Below are 25,038 nucleotides of genomic sequence, written 5' to 3'. Positions count from 1 at the left end.
GCCCTTATGAGTGGAGCTAAGAGGTTGTCTAGTCTTATAAACGTTTGTCGCTCATTTGGGCATTTAGGCCATAGAACCATCTTTGCTACCGTAATCCTACCTGTTACTGACAACCGTAGTGTATTCCAAAGGGCCACAGAGGCTGTAAATCCAGTCACCACTCTGCCCATATTATACTCGTACTGTTTCTCGGCTGTGTATGTGTTGCCTGTATACCCAGATATTGAAAGATTTCCAGTCCCCCCCCCCCCCCCCCCCCCCCTGTAAACCTAGGTAAGGGAGGGAGTCTTTGCCACATCGGCAAATCTTGTGATGGATAATAAGGATTTGGCTACATTCATCTTAAGTCCCAACAGCTTCCCAAATTTCTGCAATGAAGACATCCGTATCTGCACCGCTTGCCCCGGCTGTCTCATGTACACCAGGGTGTCTGCGTAGAGGTAAACTGTGTTCTGTATCCCCCACCAGTATCCTCAACCCCTTTAGTGCTGCCAGCAGCTCTATGGCAAATATGAGGGGAGACGAGGGACGTCCCCGTCGGGTTCCTTTTTGTATTTCCCAACCATTAGATCTCACAGACCGAACCCTGGCTGTCTGTGCTGAGTACAACACAGCTATACTTCTAAGCAAGTTTGTGCCAAATCCCATGCATGTTAAAACGGCCCAATTAAAATCCTACCCGATCATATCAAATGTTTTCTTGATATTTAGAATGGAAACTAAAATCTCAGTATGTTAGTCCTGTACAGAGGGTATGACTTGTGAACATCCGGATATTCTTGAGGGGAGCGCTATTTGGAATAAATCCACCTTGATCTTCATGCACCAGTTGTTCAATAACTCCCTCTAATCTATTAGCTAGGATTTTTAAAAATAATTTTCACATCCACATTAATCCTAGAGAGCTGGCAGGAGGAGCTGTCCTTCTCCGGATCCTGATATGGTTTGGGGAGCATGGCTGCAAGGGCCTCTCATAGTTTGTGGAAGTATTCCCACTTACCTTTTTTTTCGTGAAAGACTTCAAGCAATTTCTTTGAGAGCATTTCGGCATATGTAGCGTAAATCTCCGGAGACTGGCCTTGCCTGGTGTTTTGTATCTTGGCCTTTCTTTTATGACCGCCAGTATCTCCTCTTTAGTGAGTGTCAACTCCCAAGTCCCCCATTTGTGAAGTCTCTAGTCACGGTAGGGCCCCCAAGAGCTCATCTACTTCAATAGCATCATAGTCGTCTTGTCGCTGGTATAGCATCCCCAGATATCTCTGGAGTTCCCTGTTTGAGGCCTGTCATGACCGACCTACTGTCACCTGTCTCAAGAATATGATTACGTTTGTGTCATACCCTCCGGAGAAGCCACACCAAGATTCTGCCAGATTTGTCCTGTTCTTTGTGTACTAACTGCCTGTACTCTTTCATGGTAAATCTGACAAGTCTGGCTTAGGGTAAGCTTGTTCTAGTTTTCTTTGTGCAAATTGCTGGTAGTATGATCCTTGGATGCTGATCCCTGATTCTACAGCTTCACACACCCCTCTACAAGTACATGTCCTCCAGGGCTCTTTGGACATATCCTTTTTGTACACACAATCGATCTCAGCAATTTAACTTGATCTTTTGGGGTCTAATTTTGCCTCTTGGAAGAAGACACTCAAATCCTCTACTGGGTCAAAACAAACTGCCTTATGCTCACGCTTGGTGTGTTCAAGCTAATCGGCTTCAAGTTCATTTTGTACAAATATTTTACCTTCATTAATCCATTCTTTCTTTACGTGTGACTTTCAACCTTGGACTGACTTTGCATATTGCTCAGCATGAAGAAAAGATCTTCCCATCCTCTCTGGCAAGACCCTGATTGAACCATTGATCCTCAGCAAACTGAACTACTTCTACAGTATTTACCTAGACTTTCTTTGCAGTTTCAAATCCCTCAATTTCCGTTTTGCCACTTCCAACCTGTTCAACCTTGCCTACATGCAACAAGCAGTTTGGCTTGTAGCGTGCTATAGATCAATCTAAATAGTTCCTTATACTTGTGTCATAACCTTCAAATGCCTTCCCTTGCGCTCTCAACTTTTTATATAGTGCCTCATTCTACTCTTCTACCGCTTTTAAGCGCTATAAAATAACAGATGTTATTCTTGGCCTCTTAAGATACTACCTGGCATAGATTACTCCAATCTGCACCAATGCCCTGTCATCAGAAGTTCTTCCCACAGCTAAACCTTCTGCACATCTAAGATGCATTGGTCTTCCCTTGTGGCACTTCAAGGCCCTCCTACTCCCACCTCCATCAGCATTTAAAACCTTTCCCTTAAATCCATCACTTTCAAATGGAAGTATCTGTCATTCTCTTCCCCTACCTGGGAATTATAATGGCATTCTGGACTGACTATTTCCTTTTTTTTTAATCGCAATTTGCTAGCAGTTCCCATTTTTTTCTTGCTTAACATATTGGCAGTGCCTGATGCTGCCACTATTTAAAAAAAACAATATTTTAATAGGCTGGATCAAGAGTTCAAAAAGACTAGACCGTTGTTTGTATTTTATATCCCTTTTGTTAAAATATTTTGAGAATCGTTTAATCAGGTTACACCCTTACAAAACTTGTTAGTGTTCCAGAATTATTTCAAACCAATTAATTTTGCATTGCTTTGATATTGAAGTGGTGGTCATCCAAAATTTTACACAATACTTCCACCAGTACAGCTAAGTTTTTTTTTTCTTTTCTTTAATGTTGTCATGATTCAGTGGAAATGCCCCTAGATAGAATATGAACCTATAAATAAATCAGTTAGGTAAGCAATTGTTTTCTTTCAGGATGCTCAAATTTCAAATTGTGGGAATCTGACAAAGATCAGCTACTTTCAGCAGTTGCAATTCTCCTTTGGTTGCACTGCATCCCGCTACACTGTAAGCACTAATGCATTTCTTTTCTTTAACTGAGAATTGGAAGCAGACGTGTTTTTAAAGGTTTTCATATGAGCACCAGTTCTTGATATGACCACAGATCATGTCAGTAGGGATCTGTGAAAAGAACACAATCCAGTGAATTTAAACCCACTTCTAAAACCATGAGACCAAATTTTCACACTTAACCAAAACTGCATGCCACTTCTGGACTCTGGTCAGCCGGACTGTTTTCAGTTTGACTGGTCGAAACCCCAGAATAGAATACATGGGTATATTTTTAAATTCATGAGTTTGAAGTGTTGTGCTGATTAACCATATAGAATGCTGCTTTCGCATGGACTACTAGGAATCCTTTACTTCAATATGCGAGTATTACTTAAAATGCATTCATGGATAATATTGTATAGGCCGGATCACTCGGGCAACTTCTTAATGAGCATATGCTTAATAGGACTACCATAAGCAGCATGTGTAGCTGCCTTTTTGGGGCAGGTAAGGGGAGTCTTAGTAGAGGAGGTCCCCAAATGGTGGATTACCGGACACTTGATATTTTAATATGTTGCTGTTCGCTCTTTTCCTTCGATCATGCACAGTATGCTTATCTTCCATTGCCACTTTCTCCTTCAGCAGGATCTCCATTGATCATCATAAGCACTGAATAGTCCTGCCTACGTGCAGCAAACCCAGAGCACTCTTTCCAAGGTCCTATTGTGTGTAACATCTTCGCCGTACTTTGGAAAGGCAAGAAAGTACATGTGAGGCAGGTATAATTGAACAGCCAGAAAAGGCTAGATTGCTGTAGGAAGCTGGCTCTGTATATACTCTACCAAAATGAGGTATAGTGTGCAGAGTCCAGTGGCACCCCAAGGTTAGGATTTGTGGTAGTGTGGGCGAGCAGTAAGGCTGTATTGGAGGGTACTGTTAAGCATTTATTGTACAAATTCAGGCAAGAAATGTCACACGCAAAGACTGAACTCAGACCAATTTCTTTGTATAAAAATATTATTCATTTGTTTTATTTCTAAGCCAAGCCTGGTGCAGGTAAGTGAAATAATACTTTGAAAAATCGTATTCAATGAATTATAGTTGAATGCAGGTTCAAATGCAGTTGGTTGATTTATAGGTTACTCAACAGTTCGAAATTACTTTTCAGTTACTTTACAGATTACTGTGCACGTTACTTTTATAATTACTTTTTTAAGTTTATTTTGCTAATCATTGTGATATGCCTAGATATCACACTCCGATATTTCCTAGACAAAAGGTAATGTTTTACACATATTCAGTTTGTCAGTGTTTCATATAAACAAACTCCATACTTGGAAGAATTTTCAAGGAAAAGCAGTCCATGCAAGCCTATGGGAGGAATTAAAGTTATCAGTTTGCAGTTTGTGGGGGGGTGGGTGTGGGGGGGGGTGGGTGGGGGGGTGGGGGGGTGGGTTGGGGGGTGGGTGGGTGTGTGGGGGTGTGGGTGGGGGTGTGGGTGTGTGGGTAGGGGTGGGTGGGGGGGTGGGTCGGTGTGGGGGGGTGGGTCGGTGGGGGTGGGTGGGGGTGTGGGTGGGGGGTGGGTGGGTGGGTGGGTGGGGGTGGATGTGGGTGGGTGGGGCTGGGTGGGTGGGGGGGTGGGTGTGGGGGGGTGGTTGGGTGGGTGTGGGGGGGTGGTTGGGTGGGTGGTTGGGGGGGTGGGGGGGTGTGGGGGGGTGGGTGGTTGGGGGGGTGGGTGGGTGGGGTGGGTGGGTGGTTGGGTGGGTGTGGGGGGGTGGGTGGGTGGTTGGGTGGGGGTGGGGGTGGGTGTGGGGGGGTGGGGGTGGTTGGGTGGGTGGGGTGGGTGGGGGTGTGGTTGGGTGGGTGGGGTGGGTGGGGGGGTGGTTGGGTGGGTGGGTGGGTGGGTGTGGGTGTGGGTGGCCGTGGCCTCTAAGGGTGGCAAGATGAGAGCTGCAGCCCTTGGAGGCCTTCCCTGGTCACAAGACCCTGGGTACCTAGGGTACCATTTACCAGGGGCTGACATGTGGCCAGGGTTTGCCAATTTGGGTTTTGGCTGTTAGGCAGTTTTCAGGGAAGGAACACAGGCCCTGGGCACCTGATTGGCAGGAGCCCAGGGCACAACAAGGAAAAGTGCATCAGCTATTAGGCAAAAAAAAGGGGGGGGGGGTTACTGCAACAGAAACCCACTTTCTTACAACAACCTCCTAAAGAGACTGATGTAAAGACTTTAGAGAAATCTTAAATGAAAGTTTGATGGTATCCAATCAAGTCATCAGTGCTGCAGCAGACACAGCTCTTCTCACAGCCCAAGGATGCTGTCAAGCTCCGGCTTTACATCGCTTTTCTTGCTAAGACTCATAGGTCTCAAACCTGAAGCACAGGCCACGATTTTGAACCTCTTTTTTTGGGGGGGGGGGGACAAATTATTTGTGTCACATGCCAATGATGAGATGTCTTGAAAGAAAGCTGAATGGACCACTCTGCCAGCAGTTTGTTTTGAGAAAAGGGTATATAGGAAATATTCCTGCAAACTATACAACAGTCGATATTACCCTCCAGAGGGTCTAAACCATTCAGTAGCCTCGTGGTAAACCCAACAACACCAGAGGTGGAATCTGCAGAGAAGGCAATCCAGAGACCTAGGAGATTACCAGCAATCTGCCTCAGATGTTAAATCCATTGCTTGTGGCAAGCAAAAAGTTCCCACTTCCTCTCTTCTGTTGACCTCTTCGGTGGAGGGAAGCTTATTATTTTACCTGAAAGAGTCTCGGGTTCAAATATTGTCCACCATACGTATTGTTCTCATCGTGCTGCCGGACCTCCGGGATGTCGGCTGAATAGCTGTGTACCATGTTGACGTAAATAAAGGTTTTTAAAAAAATATATATATATTGTCCACCAGCAATTCTGAACGACTTTAGCAAAAATTCCCCTCTCTCTCGTGAGAAAAGACTGTGTAGAAGGTCCCTTCTTCTCATACAGGTGGGGGAATTTATTCCCGTATTTTCAAAGGGCCAAAGAATCAATTCAGACCAGGGTCGTGCTGGCCTATAGGGCAATCGGGCAGTGTCTGAGGGGCTGGTTTGATAGATCAGTGTGTAGGCTGTTTTTGAGGAGGTCTGTGGGCCTATTTTATGGTATTGCAGTCAGGTTTTTACTGTTCATTTTGATTATATTAACACAGACATTGCCTGCAACAAGCAAAAATGCATGCAGTCGCCCATACCTTGCAAGATACCCTTACACTTGTCCTTACAAGTTCTAAACTGCCTTATTTTTTAATGTGGACCACTTTTATTTTAGCTATCTTATTAGCTAACTTTTAGTTTGCATATTGCATTGGTGGTTGTTTGTTTCCATCCCACTACAGTCCCTTCATTACCTGGGAGCAGTTTTGGATACAGTAAACACAAGTGTTCCCTTCAGAAGAGAGACTATTATTTATCTTTGAATTGCCAATCTGAGTAAGCAGCCTATCAAAAAATATAGGCTAATATCGTCTCTTCTAGGGTCAATGACCGGCGTTTGCAACAATATCTGGAATATCAATTGGAACAGTTTAGGCAAATAGGAGAACAAGTAACGCGCACAGAGCAATCATTCAGTTGGTGGTGTCTTCAGCAAAATCTGCTCATGGGAATGAGTTTTCATTAAAAAAAATCCTTAAACAGATGATAGTAACAGATGCCTCCCTATCCAGATGGGGTGCTTGCGTGGATCATCTTCATTGCGCTTTGTCTCGGAGGGATCAAGTATACCACATCAACCTCCTAGAGTTCAGAGGTGCACCTAGCACTGAATGCTTTTCGTCCATTCCTAGTCCAGACGCACAGTGCAACTACCATGCATTCATTATCTGTACAAACAGGGTGGATGAGTTTCAAAACCTTGTCCAGAGAGGCTCAATTAATCTGGAAATGTCTAATATTAATTAATCTCAGGAGTACTGGTGTTCATAAGCCAGGCATCCAGAATGTTCAAGTGAACTCTCTGAATAGAACCATTCAAGAGAACAAACCAGTTTTGCAAGGCATCTTTTGCCATTGGGGTTTTCCTCAAATGCCCAAACTTAGTCACTAGGTTTTATGAACAAGTCAGATAGGGGAATTCCCCTATGAATCAACTGGCCAGGCAAATTGACCCCCCAACCCCCCTACCCCTGCTAAATTCCCTTGTTGCCAACAGTAATCATCCAACTGACTTATTCGAAGGTCAGAATGATACTTAGTGCTCTGGGGTTCTGCAATAAGTGATGATTCACAGATCAGCACCGCATCAGAACACCCAGGAGGCTTCTGTACAGACTGTACCTTCTGCACACGTTTGGAGGCTATATACTTGCACAGGTTTTTTAATAGTAATTTGGTAGTGATGAGCATTCTTCTCTCCCCCCCCCCCCCCATTCCTCCCTTAGCTTCCCTCACATTTTCATGTTAATCAGTTTATTACTTAACCAAAAGTTATTCATAATCCCTCGTCTCTGGCATATTGGTCCCTCCATATACTTTGATTTGAAATATTACTTGTTAAGCGCACGAATGCCGTGGCGTCTTGGCGCTGACTGTGATACATGAGTTACTAGCGTGAGATTCTGATGCCTTAGGTTTGAGAGAACAACCAGGTTTTCAACTCCTTCCTAAACATCCTCCGGTTAAGTTGGAGTCGCAGTGTAGATGGCATCTGATTCCATGCGGCCACCCCATCTTGCCTTTCGAATTTTTGGGATACATACAAGGCCCTTCATTGAGGATCTGAGAGATCTAGCAGGGGAGTACCTTGTGAAAAGCTTCCACATCTCCCCAGATATTCCTCCATAGAGGGCCTTATGTACTATACAAAGAGCCTTAAAATTAGCTCTTTGCTGGACAGGTAGCCAATGTAAGGCTCTAATAGCCTCTGATGTTGGGTGTCCCTAGGGGATGTTCATGAGTAGTCTGGCAGCAGCATTTTGAAGTGATTGCAGCTTCCTTTCCTGTGCTTTATCAATTCCCACAAAGAGTGCGTTGCAGTAGTCAATTTTAGATAGAAAAAGTGCTACTACTACAGTTCTCTGGAGTTTGTGTGATAAAGGGGAAGATTTTTCTCAGTGATTTTAGGAGAAAGAAACAGGCGGGAGTTAGTTGATTAACTTGGTATGACCGATGTAACTGCTCATCTAGAATCGCACCCAAGTTCTATACCTTTATACCTGGATTAGGACAGGTTCCCGCCTCCGTAGGCCACCAGTTATTGTTCCATGATGGGGGTGCCTTACCAAATTCAAGTACCTCAGTTTTGTCTGTGTTTATTTTTAGAAAGTTTGAGCTCATCCAACTCCTAATGTCCTTCAGACATACATGGAAGCTGTTGGCCACTACTTCTGCTGGTTGAGAAACCGAGATTGTAAGCCGCGAGTCGTCAGCATACATAATCAAGGAAAAACCATGCTTTCTGATTAGTGTGGCCAATGAGGACACGTAGATGTTGAAAAGAGTTGGTGACAAGGCAGATCCTTGCGGCACACCACATGGGAGTTGAAAGGTATCAGACTGGAGGTTCTCCCAGTAAATGCTTTGTTCCCTATTATCTAGGAAGGAGGAAAGGAGGGCCAGAGCGGTATCCTCCATCCCTATGTCTCTCAGCAGCTGTACCAGCACTGTATGGTTCACGGTATCAAAAGCCGCCGAGAGATCTTGTAGGATCAGGTTCGATCTGCCCCCTCCATCTACTATCCTCCGAATCCCCTCTGTAGCTAGCACCAGAGCTGTCTCCGTAGAATGACACGGTCTGAACCCGTGTTGAGTGGGGTCCAGCAGTACATTCTCTTATAAGTAGTGAGTCAGCTCTTAGTTCATCGCTTTTTCCAATATTTTTGCTGCCGGTGGTAACCTAGAAATTGGCCGGTAAATTTTCGGCTCTAGGGGGTCCAGGGTTGGCTTTTTTAGGATGGGCCTTATACGGGCCGTTTTCCATACACTGGGACATTTACCCGTGCCTATAACTTGATTCAAAAGAGGGGTAAGATGTGTGCTGATAGTATTGGCTACTAGCTGGAACGTTACTGGTGGGCATGGCTCAGATGGCGAGCCTGATTTTATTGATGTCAGGAGGTCATAACCCTCCTCCATTGTCAGGGTTGTTAAGTGTGACAGCTTCCTGGATGTTGTACACACTTTTACATATTTGGTGATATTTACTGGGACAATGGTGGCCGTATTTAAAAGATAATTATAGATCAGCTGAACTTTGCTCTGAAAACATGTGGCCATTTCATTACATAGGGCTTGATCTGGTTTAAACTGGGCCGTATACTGAGGTTTAGCTAGTGTATATACTATTCTAAAATGTTCCATGGAGGAGTGTTCCGCCTCACCAATTTTAGTGGTGAAATAAACCTGTTTAGCTTCAATGATAGCTTTTTTTTATAGTCATCCAGGCTGCAATTATAGGCTAGCTTCTGTTTAATGCTGTAATCTGACCTCCACATCCGTTCCTTCCTTCTACATTCCATTTTTAAGATTTTTAGATCCTGACTACCAAGGCGCAGTTGTTGATGCTGGTTTTAACTATTTTGGTTGTTTCTGGGGCAACACTATGCACCGCTACTCTCGCCCAGTTATCAAACTGGTTAACTGCTATGTCGTTGTCACTGTGTAAGAGGGGCAGCCCAGGATTTAAAGCCTGTTCCCGATCTTGCTTTTTTTTATCTGATTCCATTTACGAAACCACTGTTTTATATTACAGGTTGGAAGTGGTAGGCGGGGTATTTTATGTAACACCTCAAAGTAGATAGCTCTGTGGTCAGTCAAACAAAGTGGTACTGTCTTTGTAACCATTATATCCGGTTGGTTTGTGAAAATACCGTCCAGGGTATGACCTATCCGATGGGTGGGTTCTCGGACCATCTGGGAGAGCCTATATGCTGCTAGGTTATCTACTAATCTTGTGTCCAGGTTATTCTCAAGTTCAAGGTGGTAGTTAAAATCTCCTAAAATGGTTAAAAAATCTGACTCCGAGCTTGGTTCTAGAAAATTCAGTATGGCCTGTGAAAACACTGTTCTAGGTCCAGGGGGCCTATAGACAAGTAGACCTTGAAATGTAAAATGGTCGTTTAGTCTAAATGAGAACTGTAGCGCCTCTGCTGGAAGTAGCGTTGAGACCTCATGGCGCAATTTTAGACCATCTCGGTAAAGCAAAGCTATGCCCCCACCTCTTCCCTCTGTTCTATCCTGATGCACCACTGCGTATCCTGACGGAAGAGCTATGTTCCAGTCAGGATCTGAGCTGGCGTCAGTCCACGTCTCTGTTAAAAAGACAATGTCTGGCTTGTCTGTTTGCAGTAGACATTCAAGTTCATATTTGTGTTTTGCGAGAGACTGATAAGTAATGTGCAAGTTAAGGTTTGAACTTGTGTTTTAGTTACATTAACCCTAGCCTGGCCACTGTTTCCGTCTAACTTGCATGGGGGAGCTTGTCCTGAATCTTTACGTTTGTTACCTGTTGTGGTGTACTTGTTCCCTATATACACTGTGACCTGGTCATGCCCCTCACTCCCCAATAGTGTGGTGAACTGAAAGCTACAGCTCGTACATTTGTAGGTTTCAGGCACCATCCCCCCCACCATTGGTTACAAGCAAGGCACTTACCGATCTGAATATCATAGTTGTTGTGGACTGTAATTATGGGCAGAAATTTGGCCAGGGGTTCTGGCGCTGGGTGCGCGCCGGGCGCAGACTGGCTTGGCTTTGGCACGCTGTCGGCGCGCCCGCTGCGCGGTCGAGCCAGCGTGATATTTATGGAGCAGGCAGAAAACAACTGGACCGCTGACCCTCCAAGATGGAGGGCTCGCTCTAACAGGCGGCTCCGCGGGTCTACGGCTAGTCGGTAAGTTAGAAGCGACTAAAATTTCATTCGAAAGATAAAGTTTAAGACCATTCTAAAACATTAAATAATGACAAGAAATTTGTGCAAGTGTGTGCAAATACAGCGTTAGCAGCAGTGCGCGACCCTCACAAGCCTTCACCCCCGTATCACTGATGTGAGAAGAGTGTTCACGTTTTATCTAGACTAGACAAAATCTTTAGTTCAGACAGTTGTTTGTCAACTATGGTACATCAAATTCTATATAGATGGATTGTCTCTTGCATACTCCTGTGCTATCAAAGCTAACAAAGCTTTACCCAGTAAATCAAAAACCCATTCAACCACAGGTTAAGGTGGTTATCAGAATTACTGAAAAATATTCAAATTTCTGAGATCTGCAAGAACCTGGAGACCTGCTCACACCTTTACAAGACACTTTCCTTGATTCATATTCTAGAGCAGATGCCCAGATAGAGCCAGCCTGTTTTAAGAAATCTTTGTTTAGGTCTATTCCTTTTATCTCTTTTTCCGCATCTTATGGGATGAGCTAGCCATTCTATGCAGTGCTTATTAGTATCTATGGAGATCCCCTAAAGGAGAAGGATTGGTTTCTGACCTGTAATTCTAGTTCTTCAGGGGAATTTCCATTGAAATCATAAGCATCCCACCTGCCTCTCCGATGGAACAGATTCAGTCTAAACTTACATTTTTACTTGCAGCGTTGTAAAGAACTGTTAATGGCCACCTACAGGGCATGCATGATGGGCACTCGATTATGGTCGAAGTGCCTATTTTTTTTTTTTTATAATATTCTTAAACTTAGTGACAATCATACAGAAATTACCGATTGATAATATTGACTGGTTACTCATCATGGTACAGTATACAGAGGTCAGCAAAGCAATTACATTAATAAGTGGCATCTCTATCAACATTCCTGCGCATTTCTAACTCCACCACTGGGGATACACATATGTCACCTCTATGAACATTCCATTTGGTCCATTTTCTATCGCATTTTTTCGGGCACCCCTGTGTTATAAAAAAAGTCTTTCTCCACAATCATTCATCTGTCCAATTCTTTCATCCATATCGATGTGGAAGGCAGTGTCACCCTGCCCCATCCCCTCGCCAGTTCCTTCTTCACCAGCGTGTATCCCAGCGTCACTAGCTGTTCGATTTCAGTTAGGTCAGTGTGTGCCCAGATGTTTAATAAGCCCAGTTGCGGTGTCAGGCCTACCGTCTTTCCCAGTGCAGACTGTATATGATTTGTGGCTCCCTCCCAGAAGCAATGGACCAGCGGGCACTCCCAAAGGGTGTGATGGAAGGTAGCCGGCTGTCGGCATCCCTTCAAACAGAGGTCATTCTGTCTTGCGCTTATTTTTGCTAGGGTTATCCCTGTCATATAGGAACAGTGTAAAACCCTGAGCTGTATCAGTCGAAATCTAAGCGTGATGGCCGCCTTCCTAGGTGACATAAGGGCCGATCTCCAACCCTCCTTGTCTATCGGTCCCAAGTATTTCTCCCACTTCTCCTTGAGCTTGCCAAAACTGTCAGGTAGATTATTACTAAGTTTCTTGTACATTAAGGATATGGCTTTAGATTGCAGTGGCCCATCTAACAAGCGGTCCTCCAGTGACGATGAGTCCGGTATGTCCTCACAGCTTGGAAAAGCCGCCTGCAGGGTATGTCTTATTTGCAGGTATCTGAATACCAGGTCTAAGTGCCTTTTAAAGGTACAATGTCCATTGTTATTTTAACTTGGCTGCAGCCTATAGAGCTATGTTATTGGGTTTTGCTTTTCAGTCGCTTTAAAAGAAAAACAAAATAGTTTAAGGATGCTTTTCAAATGTCACTTTTCCTCCTTATAAGTGACTTTACAAGGTTTTATGCATTTCCCCTGCTTTTACATCTGTGGCAATGTATTTCCTCACCTTGCCAAAGTGAGGTGAAGATGTTGCACAAAATGGGACTTTGAAAAAAGTTCTCCGAGATCCTCGCACATGGGCTAGACTATTTGGTGCTTATGATTTCAATGGAGATTCCTCTGAAGGAGAACTAGGATTTCAGGTAAGAAACATTTTCTATTTTGCACCTGCTAAGAACATAAAACCAAACTAACATTTGAGTTTATTTGGTATCGTCTAAGGTCTCAATTCAGCCTATGTCAGTAGTTCAAGATCATTCTGTCGGGGACTTAAAGTACTAGAAATGTCATGACTTGATTAACTTCACATTTATAGGCGTTTTGTTATTTGAAAGGTTCTGTAGCGTATTTTTTGTCTAACTGGTACCTGTCTGATCTCAAACTGTGGTTGTGCTAACATCATAGGGGTCCAGGTTTTTACTGTTTTAATCTCCATGGCTCATTACTGAAAATTTACTGTTAGCAATTTAGTTTTGCACAAGTCATCCATGTGCAACATTTTATCTTACGTTTTTTGATGACATTACACTAAAGCAACGTTTTTTAATGCTCTTCCTCCTTAAACTGAACACATGTCAAACAGTCCTGATAGTTTCTTTGATGCTTCAAGTCTAAATATTGGAATAGGGATTGTTTTTTAAACCCTTTTTGGTTAAAGTTTTAACCGATTTTGTAGTTCTGTTTGAACATACTGCTCACCTGTGTTCTGACCCACATGTCTGAGCAGATCCCTAATGTGTTTTTAGGGTTATGTTCCACCAGGAATGGCTACGTGCAGGCTTGTGTGATTTTTGGTGGACATTTCATCAGTAATAGATTACGGTCTGATCTTATGTACTCCTTTGTCTTCTTGTGTATGGAATTCCTGCAGACGGAACGCAGTGGATGCCTTTCGTGTTAATGTCATTCATGCCCGACAGCAGGTGCGCTCCCCTGTTACCAACATTGCCCGCACAAGCTTCTTCCATGTCAAGCGCTCCAACATTTGGCTGGCAGCCGTCACCAAGCAGAATGTCAACGCTGCCATGGTATTTGAGTTCCTTTACAAGATGTGTGATGTCATGACCGCCTACTTTGGCAAGATCAGTGAAGAGAACATAAAGAACAACTTTGTGCTGATCTATGAGCTGCTTGATGGTGAGTAGGACGCTTACTCTGTACTCTAACTGGCCTGTTGTTGAGCTTCTGGTACTAAGTGGGGTCCATATTTTTTGATTTCAAATTATCTTTATTGGAATTTTATATAAGAACAGAACAGAAGCTGGTAACATGATCGAGAGCACAATGTACATGAGATGGAGTTTAGACTGATCAATAAGCAAATGCCAGCAATAGACGTACATGTTAACAGTGAAGTAATCACTTAATCACCAGCTCAAGAAAGGAAGGAAGGAAAGAGGGAGTAAAGGAGAAAGAGGAAAGGAAGGCCGGAAGGAGAAGAGAGAGAAGAGATTGTCTAGCACCTCGAGCCCCATACTTAGTATAGCATAGTATAACAAATATCCGGCCAGGACAATTTCCGTAAATGAGAAGCCCACATAGGAATAATCGTTCAAGATAATGAAGTCATGGCGGCTTATGAGTAGCAAAATATTCGTCCAGGGTAGACCATATACTCCTCGTGGATGGTTTCCAAGGTGAATTTTGCAAGACAATGTTATCAGCCCCCCTGAGGTGTATGACCCAGTTCATCCAGCAATTGTAGGAGGCCTTGCTAGTATCCTTCCAATTGGAGAGTACCATTTTAACTGCAGAAATCAACAGTAGATCAAGGAGAGCTCGGTCCCCCTCCGACTGCAAATCGTCCTGTAAAAAAGCAGTTACCACGGTCGGTAGGGTCCTGGGGAGTACACAGTTAAACAGATTGGTCAAAAATAGGTAGACCCTATCCCAGAAGGGTTTCACTACAGAACAGTGTAAAATAAGGTGAGCCAAATCTCCTCTGCCTTGATTACAATTCCAACACATGTCATCTTCCCGGATCCCCATGGAAAACAGCCTAGCCGGTGTCCAAAAGGCTTTAAGGGACTCTGGGATGAAGACCTGTTTCCTCTAGGAGGTGCTGGATGAAGAACAGACGTTCTTGAAAAAACAGTTTAGGGATCATTTGATTTATGAGCTTCAGGATGAGTTTGTAGACTTTGCATGAGGTAGGACTTTTTGTCCTTTTTGCACCTCCCTCAATTCATTTGCAATCTGATCTTCAAGCAACCTTACATAAAGCAGGTGAATGGAATGCATGAGTACTAATTCTTTACATGTAAATGGTCGGCTAAGCAGACTTGTGACTTTGCACAGTCTAATATTTGGACTGCTGGATAGCGCAGAGCCCATCTTCAAAAATGTGTTTAGGGAGCTGGATGGAGGAATCATCTTAGTTGTAAAATGTTAGTCTCATTGATCTTTGTAAATCTAGACATTAATTGAGGCATATAAGGTGATGTCTGACTACAGTGGTGTGGGGATGATTGTTAATGGACTTTTTCGACAGCATTTGTTGTGCACTATTCACAAAGCATCAGTTTGCTCTAGTGTGTGGTCCTTATTGCTTTTACTAGCAATATCTATTTCTAGTCCTTATCCTATTACAAGCACTGGCTGTCAAGGGCATGGTGTAAAGTGTTAGCACCCTGCTACAGCAATACTCCACTTCCTAGCATCGCCATGTACAACAGGCATAGCTGGAAGCACTGATTATTCATTTATACACCTGCCTTAGACTGGCCATACGTGCTAGTGACACAGGTTCAGTGCTCTAATTGGAGAATCAAATGAAGACAGTCATGTATGTTATTGCCATCTTGCACTGCCAGCAAAATCTACATACAATGTACAGTATCGACAACCAGTCTACTTTAGTCTTGTATCTAATGTAATGACAGGAAGATTAAAGTCCTAATACTTCCTTCCTTGTTGGAAACATTTGCCCGTGACTCATGCAGAGGTAGCGTCTTTATCCTGTGTCTCAGATTCATTATTGTAGATCTTTGATGAGCCAAACGTCCTCTGCATATTTTTATAAAGCTGTGCCACACTTTTACCTGCTCTGGAAAGCCTTTTGTATTTATTTCCCCAGTGATTCAGCAATCAGGCTTGTTCACTTAAGGTGCTTCTACTTTGCTGTTGTGAGGCATCAGAACTGGGCTCAGAAATTAAAGGGGAGACCAAAGTGCACTATTTGTGAAAGTGGCTATTAACCCCTCATCCCAGACTGGAAGGCTAATCGTTGTGGCAGTAGTGGGTAGACGGGTCTTCTTTTTTCTTGTACACCTTTTTACCCGTACACCTACGGAGGGATAGCCTACTATCTACATCCATGTATAGTAGATAGTTTCCCATAACTGGGGCCTTTTATTTTCTGGATGTCTGGGAGGGATCAATCCGTCTGTGTCTGTTCACTTATGTGCTTTGTAGAATGGGTAAGCCCATCTCTCTCCACTTGTGTTCTGTGTTCACATCTCCTGACACCTCCCCCTTCCACTTTCCCAAAAAAACAGTTGTCCACGGGGTGTCAGGCAGGCCATAGTGGGTGGAAAGTGAGAGGCTTAGTACGTCAGGTTTTCTATGATGTAGCTGCAGTTTCTATGCCATAGTCCAACCTACTTACCCGTTTCCTGTTTGAAATCTGCATCTCTTCTAGAGTTACTTCATCTGGAATCATTTCTCCATAGCTAGCCTCAACCTAGGATTGGCAGAAGAGCTAGGACACAGGCTTGAGGTGATCATGCAAGGATCACCGCTCTCCAAACCATTTGATTTGCCAGACCTGTACATCACAGGAACATCACGACTGCCCTTATTAGGAAGTACCTTGTTACTTTGATTGTACACAGGAGGTGTTCTCTGCAGCAGCATAAGGAAGAAAATATAACATTCTCTTTACACATTAGGTCTAAGTCTGGGAGAAGCCTGCTGAGTCACCTTTCTGTTTACCCTATGTTGAGGAAACTTGCCTGCTATGAAGAGTAGAAGTGCACCTACCTGGAGGATTGACGTAGACTGCAAAAGAAGAGCAATGCCTGGAAGGACGTGTATGTTAATCATTGCGATTGACTGAGGCTTACACAAGAGCCAAAGTATCCCCAGTGAGCTACCCGGGAGATGACATCCTGGTCAAGGAGAACCTTCATTGTCTTCAGCCATAGAGAATGGTGGGCGGTCTCTGCCCCTGCCCCTCCTGCTTATAAGGTGACTGTACCTACCTCACTAGCCACCCCTACAAGTCCTGAGAAAACTTCACTTTGACCCCTGGCCAGTGACTCCATCCGATTACCTTGAGGAGGGGGCCCCCATTCTACATGATAATCTCACTTGCTGTTACAATACCAGAGGTATCTCAGTTTGAACTCCTTTGTTAAGGACCCAATTGTTTAGACGAATTACCTGACCACTGCAATTCCTTCCTAGTGTCTGATGTGGATGGCCCTGCCACCAGAAAGTCCGTTCCTGTGCCTGTTCAAAAGAAAGGCACATCTTGTTGAGTTAGAGATCTCCTGCATTCGTACAAACCACCCGCCCCTTTCACCTCCCTGTCATCTCTCAAAGGACCGGTCTTTCAGAAGGGCGGGAAACTGTCTTTGCTCTGATAGGAGCATGTCTTCCGCATAAGGCGGTATCCACAGGACCGTGTCTACCACTCTGCCACATTCAGCCTGTCATGAAAAATATGGGATGTAGTCAATTACCTTTCTCCACATTTTGAGTACCTCTGGCAGCACGTACGGGTTGTGCATCCCCGCTAGCAAAATTTTATTTTACCAGTGCGCATCATCAAGGCACGGTAGTTCATGTTGTAACTGCATAGCCACATAATATAGAAAGAGACCTGGTAGCCCAAGGCCTCCCGTATCTCCAAGGAAGCTTTAGTGTGTTTAGTTTTACTCGGCCCCGCCCATACCAGAGCACCTAACAGCTTATCCAATTGGGCAAATGTGTAAAGTTCAACCTGGCACATTGCATTCTGCAGCACATAGATGCAGTAAAACCATTTTAGCCACTGAAATTCTTCCAATCATGGAGAGCGGGAGTGTTTTCCGGAACTCAAATGACAGAGCCAGTCCCTCCAACATCCTGTCCATGTTAAAGTCCTACTGGGTTCTGGGGCATTGTGTGACTCAGATCCCGAGGTAGCAATGTCTCGCTCCCACTGTAGCCCCCAGTCCGTTCGGAAGGGCTAAATCCGTGCACCCCAGTCTGGTTAGAGGAAAGAGTTATAACTTCGCTCTGTTTGTATATAGTCCAAGACATTCGCAAATATACTCTTTAATTCCAGCAGAACCAGGACTGACCTCTCCGCATAACTCAAACACCATGGTGTCCCCTGCATACATCGTTAGCACAACAAGGTTGGGTGATGCCAGACCAGCAGCCCCCTCATGGTTCGAGTCTCTATCTTAACACACAGGCCTGTGGCTCCACTGCCAGTGCGAATGACCGGGTCATTCCTCCCTCATCCCAGGGTTCCAATACCATGCCACCTGTACACCCCCTCACCACAGGCTGCGTGTATAGTAGCTGCACCCATTGAATGAAATTGGGGGGGGGGGGGGGGTGCGAATCCTATGTCGCAAAACAGCCTGCATATAGTGCCACCCAATGGTATCAAATGCCCTCTGTCAAGGGTTGTCACCGCAAACCTGTCTCCTGAAGAGGCCAGCGTGTACATATTATGGTTCAGGCGACGGAGGTTGGACATTGTGCTCTGCCTTGGGTTTTTCAAGTAGTGTCCGTGATGGCGTCTGATAGAATTCAGCTGGAAGACGATCGGTCCCTGGAGTCTTGCTCTGCTTCATGTCTCCTAATACCTCCTTTAACTCGTCTAGCACTAGAAAGCATCCAGGAGTCTTTGGTGCCCTGGCCTCAATTTGGGCAGGGCAACCATCCAGTGATCTGTTTCTGCCAGTGTCGCCTGGGCAAAATCATCCCACAGATAGTCCAAACAGGCTCTGTTTATCATATCGAAGGCACCACATCTGTCCATTCTTCCCCACGCAGCGAGAGGATATAGGAGTATGATCTGTCCTTAAGCATGCCACAACAACATTCTGTCCGACTTATCCCCTTTTCTGAACAATCATTGTCCAAATTGCGTACATGAGTATTTCTCAAGCCTAGATCAGGTCTCTTTATGGCGCTTGACCTACATCATTTGTTGACCTCTACAAGGGTCTCGATCTGTGCGGCTGCCAAAGCCAGCCTACCTGCACTCCAGGTCAGTGAGCTCTTTAGCTGCATTCCCACCGTATGCATGTAAGCCATGCATTCCCCCCTCAGTGCCACTTTAAATGCCTCCTATTTGGTCATTCTACTCTCGGAGTGCGAATTCTCTCTGAAGTGTGTGGTGAATTAGGTGTTCTAATGAAGCAAAGAGACACCTAAACAAGTATCCACATTTTTACTGATATTCAAAAAGAGGCTCATGAGTGTTCACTTGTTTGTGTCTTAGCTTCATTAATTGTTTTGAACAATTCTCATCTGATGTTTATGTTCTGTAAAAGAAAGTATTTCTTATTGCATAGAACCATTGTTTGATTTGCATATGTCCTATGTTCAAGGCATTGTAAAGGGCAGCCCCTGTTAAATAATTTAATTAAACGCTGGCTTTCTATAATGTTTGCAGGCTGTGTTTGTGGTTCGTATGAGGTTCCGAACTCTACTTTGTCAACAAGGGTGGTGTTTGGAACACACCCATCTTTTTTACTAATGGAATAATGTGACATCTCCATGAGATTTGTTTTGTTTGTCTCTTCCCACATTCTTCTGAGGAGGTATTGCACAATTCTGATGTTAGGTGCATCCAAAACCATTATCACTGCATGAATCCTCCCCTTCTCCTATCACACTGTAAAGTAATCGAACAGCCAGTTACATTTTCAGCAGAGATAAGGCTGTATTCCTTGCATTTTACTAGCACATTTTTCAGATTTACAGGACAGCTACATGGGACACTGTGGACATCATTCTGTTAATACTTGCCTCTTGTTGATATTTATTGCACAGTTTAATCCCGTGAGGTCTTTTAGAGCATTTAAACTTAATTCTCAGGCATCATGGTACTGTCTTTTTTTTAATCTCCATTATTTGAGCTTTTGCTGTGGAATTTACCCACCGAAAAGGATAAATGAACTTTCATGGCTGTAATTCATAGTCCATAGGGTCTCTCCTTTGTCCAACACCCTAATGCCCCAAAACCTCAGTCTTTGCTCATTACCTACATCTAGATATCCATCATTTCAGAAAGCTGAATCTGCAGATGGTGTCCACCTCTTTGTGTCAGATGCCTAACTGTTTGCATGAAGTGCTGCATGCATGGTACTGGCCAGCCAATACTGGTACCTGAACAGCTTTGAGATGCAATTTCTGATCCTGCAGTCAGCTAATCGGTTTCTCGGAGGTATAACATTAACTCACCAGGCAAGATGACAAAGTTCTTTATAGTTGAGAGTTTAGCAGGTAGGAAACCTTTCTCCGCTGTGTTAAGATGTAGCAAGCATTACTTCACAATTGAATCTGTCTGTAGGAAGAGTTATGAGCAATCTACATAATGTCATCTTTCAAGAAGTTGGAAGGAGAGTGTTGATGTTTATATTGGTTGTTTACTCTTTTTAATTTTTTTATTTTCTCATTTCTAGAAATTCTGGATTTTGGTTATCCTCAGAATTCTGAGACCGGCGCATTGAAAACTTTCATCACCCAGCAAGGGATCAAGAGCCAGGTAAAATAACTGTCCTTGTTGGCTGGAGAACAGCAGTATCGTTCCTGATATGTTTTAACACCATGATCCTTGTTCTAAGGTGGGCCATCGTCTCACTGAGCTCACAAGCACAGTACCTGCTCCTTGAGGTAGAAAGAGATTTCAACATCGCCTTATTGGGAGAATGAAGGAGACATGCCAACATTGCCCCAAAAATAATTGTTGTTCTTCCAGGGGTAAGAGTGGTCTGATGTTCACTGGTTACTTTTACACCATATATATCCTCGATGAGAATTCAGCTGGACAGCTTCTGCACCTAAAGTATGATGCATTTCACATGAAAGTGCATCAGTACCTTCTATTTCTTTATATACAATGTCCAAACAAAGTAGCACAGCTGCTTTCCCTGAAGGGATTCAAAGTTTTAGGTGAAATATGGGCATTGCTTCTCTCGATTTAACCACACATCTAATCGTGCTAGTGATCAGAAGAAAGGCAATTGCTCCGGTGGCAAGATAACTGCCCCAGTTCGGCAGATAATAATGCTTACCAGGTGTAAGCAAGGCTAGCCGTTCTCCCACACTATGCATTAATTTTTCTGTATAAAATATGGATTTGATGTAATGGAAAAATTTCCCTCAGTCTATGGACCTGTGGGGAAAGGATTTAATCTTGGCCAGTTTTCCTATCTGATACCTTTGCCATCTTGTAGAACTGTAATTATCACTTGTGCTAGTGTGCTTGGTACTACAGAATTTACTATAGCTTGCGAGCGATGGTAGTGTCTTTGCTTGCTAAAAACATATATCCGAACAGGGTTGGAATGAAATTGAATAAGGGCCCCAACACCAAAATGTGTAACCCAGTTAACGAAGCAGATAGCTGAAAAAGTGTTCAATTTGCAAATCGGGGCAGTTTTGAACTTATGAAGGCTTTTTTTCTAGGTGTTAAGCCAAGTATGGGAGACTGCATGCATGTTGTTTGTGCTAATATCGAGAAAATAAACAGTAAAAAGTCCAGAAACAATGAAAAAACTACCCACACACCTAACTGCCAGACCAGCCCTTTTGGCACTGCTTGTTTGCCCTATAACCCATCCTGAGTCTGTAAAAGAGTCTCTAAGCCATCGCTTCAATTTACATCCTTCCCACTTCCACATATCTACTTGTTCAATTTTAACATCTACATTGCTTGGCACACACAACCTTGATGCATCTACTCTTCCACCTCTGTGCTTCTCATCTCCAAAACTCTACCTACGCCACTTCTGCTATACCAACTCATCTACTCCCTTCTACAGTACCAACTCATGCACACGTGTTGTGGTGCAATTTCCCACACATTCCCTTCCAAGCCAACAGTTCTCACATTCACCTTACCATTTCGCTGTCAATCCCATCTGGCTCCAATTTCTAAGTGTTTTATTTACTTACACTTTTTCACCAGTCTACTTTTCTACTTTTTATATCTGATCTTCTCTCCCCCTTCTCCCCATCTTCCTCATATCCAACATTGCTAGCCTGACCCTGAATTCCCCTCACCAGCCTATGCCTTTCTGTGTGTATGAATTGAGGGCTCCATGTTTTCTGTTCTCTTTCCACTTGCCTTTAACTACAGTCACTGTCAGTGCAGTGTAGTCGCCATTGTGTAGTCAAACTACTAGCTCCGTTCCTCAAAAACTACCCTACCTCCATTCTGATCCTCTGCCCCATGGACGCAGCTCCACATCCCCACTTATCCACATTCCTTTGATAGTCGTATTTAACCTGGCTTTTTTAAATGTTTTTGTTTCCTCTTGCCGTATGACGTGCTTGCCTGTTAATCCTCCGTGTGCTGCACCCTTGCTGCTCTCCTTGGCTGCTTCTGTCTTTTGCCGCGTGACTGAATCCATCTATAGCACCAGGTATGAAAATATTAAAGCCCTTGACTGATTGCTAACACACCGCTCTTGAACTTACAGGTGCCAGCGGATTCAAAGGGATGTTCAATTTTACTTTTTCTGTTTAGGTGTCCACATTCTGGAATTCCTTTATTTTCTCATAACGTTTTGTAACTATTGCAAACTGTACACCAAGCGTCACATTTGTCCCTAACTTGCGAATATGCTTAAATGACATGTTTTTCAGCACCCTCCTCATCACTTCCTTTATTTAGTATCGAGACATTTATCGTAGTCCTGGCAACCTTCTTTTTTTTTTTTTTTTTTTTTTTTTTTTTAAAGCTGCATTCACAATTTTCTGAATCTTCCCTTCCATTTTCGTTACTCTGCACTGCTTAGGCTCTTACTCTTGATATTTTAAATATTGAATATAGTTTTCAGTTATTCCACAATAAATTGGGGAAGTATAGTAATTGTGAAAAAAAATAACGGGTGCTGAGCTGTAAGAGTTCTTTACTTGTTGTAGAAAACACTGTGGAGCTCATCACATTTGACTTTATTTGGAAGAATGCTCAGGAGGGCATTGCCAATGCATAGATTTATACTTTGCTTGGTCACCCCTGAAGTAGATATTTGTTCGAGGCATATGAGCTGCAGATTACACACTGTGCATAGATCGCCATCTGGCGTTGGGCCTGAATGTTTGCACTTGTTTTTGCTTTGGAAAGTCTTTGGAAGTCACTAGGTATGTGACTCCACCTTTTGATCATAGTGCGCATGGGTATCATCTCCATCCTCAGATTGTTTTTTTTCTGCCATCGGTCTTGGATGTGTTCTCGCATTCCAGTTCGGAACCGTTAACGGTTTTCTCTTTCGACGCGCAATCCTTCCCATCTCGACGGTATTGTTTTCGATAGCGTTTCCAGCCACACGCGACCTTTCAACTTTGAAGTCTTCGATTCCGGTCGTCGACAAAGGCCTTCGCCCCTACCCGGGCCTCATCTCCGGCTCATTGAAAGGATGCCATTTAAAAAGTGTCCTTGATGAGTGTCGAAGTTTCCCCACACCGACCTACATGAGGTGTGCAACCTCTGCCTCTCACCGGAGCACGAGGTCAGAGACTGTCCAGCTTGTGCCTCCTTCCGCTCCAAAAAGACCATCCAGGACAGACTAGCTCGAAGAACCATGGCATGCTCGTCATCTTCAATCCCCGACGACATCTTTCAAGAGGGTGTCTATGTTCCGGAGCAGGGTCGAGTCGAGGAAGCCATCATCAGCGCCTCCGAAGCAGATGATTCCGACGTCGAATAAATCACTCCAGCTCAAAGGGCCGTGAGTACATACGTCGACCCCCGACCCACCCACCCCCTCGACACCGTCAAAAAAAGGCTTCGGTACCACCTTCGGGCCCAGGTGCACACCGAGACACTGCTTCCCATGCCCCACCTTCGGACCTGGTAAAGAAGCCTAGTAAGCCTTTAAGCGACTCGGGCTTGAGTAAGCCTACCCTCGGTACCAAAAAGCAACATCAGGCACCGAAGAAAAAGGCGTCATCGACCTCATCCACGCCGACCGCTGCTCCCACATCGAAGCACTCTGCGTCGAAGGCTAGCACCAGTTCCTCGGCACTGACCACAACCTCGGAGCCGACTAAAAAACACCTGCCGAAAGGCCCCGATACTTCCAAGCCGAAGACCTCGGAACCGAGAAAACAGCAACTGGTTCCAACTGATACACTTCAAAACGACATGGTTCCAAGCCTAGAACCGCTACTGAGTCTAAGCCCAAAAACGTACGGCACAGAACCCCTCTGCTCCGAAGGATCTGTCTCCCACAGATGAACTGTTTTGACCAGATCCTACCCAAAAGACTCTAATGAAGGATCCTAAGACTGGTCATTTAATGCTCCGCATCAAGAAAAGACCACTAGACGTGCCTGCGCCCGCACCACCACCACCAACGAAGAGACTTTGCTACCTCTCCATTAAGGATTCCTTCTCCTCTTCCTCCTCCACCACACCACCCTCCCACACCATCACCTACCCCAATAGATGATGACACCTCAGATGATGCAGGGGGAGGTGCGCTCCCCTGACCCTTGGGATGATTACAGTGTCCCAGATGTCCCTTACACCCCACAAGATGATATTTATCCCTCCAGACCTTCCCCCCAGAGGACAATATCGGATTCAACCAGCTCCTTCAAAGAGCTGCCCAATACCACAGGGTGGCCCTGCATACAGACCCAGTAGAGGAGGATTTTCTTATGGATACCTTTGATACCACACAAAGGTCCACCATGCTTAAAGGGGTCATTAAGCACGCAACCATGATCTTTAAAGACCCCGTCAGAGCTCGGGTCATCAACCCAAGAATATTAAAGAAATATAAAGCTGCCCCTACTGACCCAGTATACATTAAGGGCCCCGCACCACTAGACTCCCTAGTAGTCTCTAATGCCAGGAAGAGGGCAAATTCACAAACGTCAGGTGACGCACCACCACCAGACAAGGAATCAAAACTCCTAGACGCCTCTGCGTCACAGGCAGCAAATATTTTGCGCATTGCTAACACCTAATCGCTCCTAGCCAGGTATGACAGGGCACATTATGATGAACGTGAGTCCATAATGCAGCACCTCCCTGATGAATATAAAAACCGGGCCAGTCAACTAATCCCAGAGGGTAAGACCATCACTAACACCTCCATTCGCTGTGCCCTAGATGCAGCAGATACCGCCTCAAGGGCAATCAACACCAGTGTCCTTTTGCGCATGCCTGCCTGATTACGTATATCAGGTTTTAAACC

The 25,038-nt window shown here is 44.4% G+C and overlaps 1 protein-coding gene across 3 annotated transcripts in view; it reads left to right on the top strand.

Moving 5' to 3' along the window:
• The window catches only part of AP2M1 (adaptor related protein complex 2 subunit mu 1), a 157,453-nt gene that overhangs the window by 68,760 nt on the left and 63,655 nt on the right, over positions 1 to 25,038 (top strand). For all 3 annotated transcript variants that reach the window (XM_085635615.1, XM_085635618.1, XM_085635617.1), the window contains exons 3-4: positions 13,530 to 13,795; positions 20,290 to 20,372. In XM_085635615.1, coding sequence (XP_085491741.1) covers positions 13,530 to 13,795; positions 20,290 to 20,372 — 349 coding nt within the window. The remainder of the gene's footprint in view (positions 1 to 13,529; positions 13,796 to 20,289; positions 20,373 to 25,038) is intronic.

This window comes from Triturus cristatus, chromosome 11 (genome assembly GCF_964204655.1).
Source record: "Triturus cristatus chromosome 11, aTriCri1.1, whole genome shotgun sequence".
Lineage (NCBI taxonomy): Eukaryota > Metazoa > Chordata > Amphibia > Caudata > Salamandridae > Triturus > Triturus cristatus.
The sequence above is the reverse complement of the archived record's forward strand: the minus strand, read 5'-3'. Positions and strand labels throughout refer to the sequence as shown.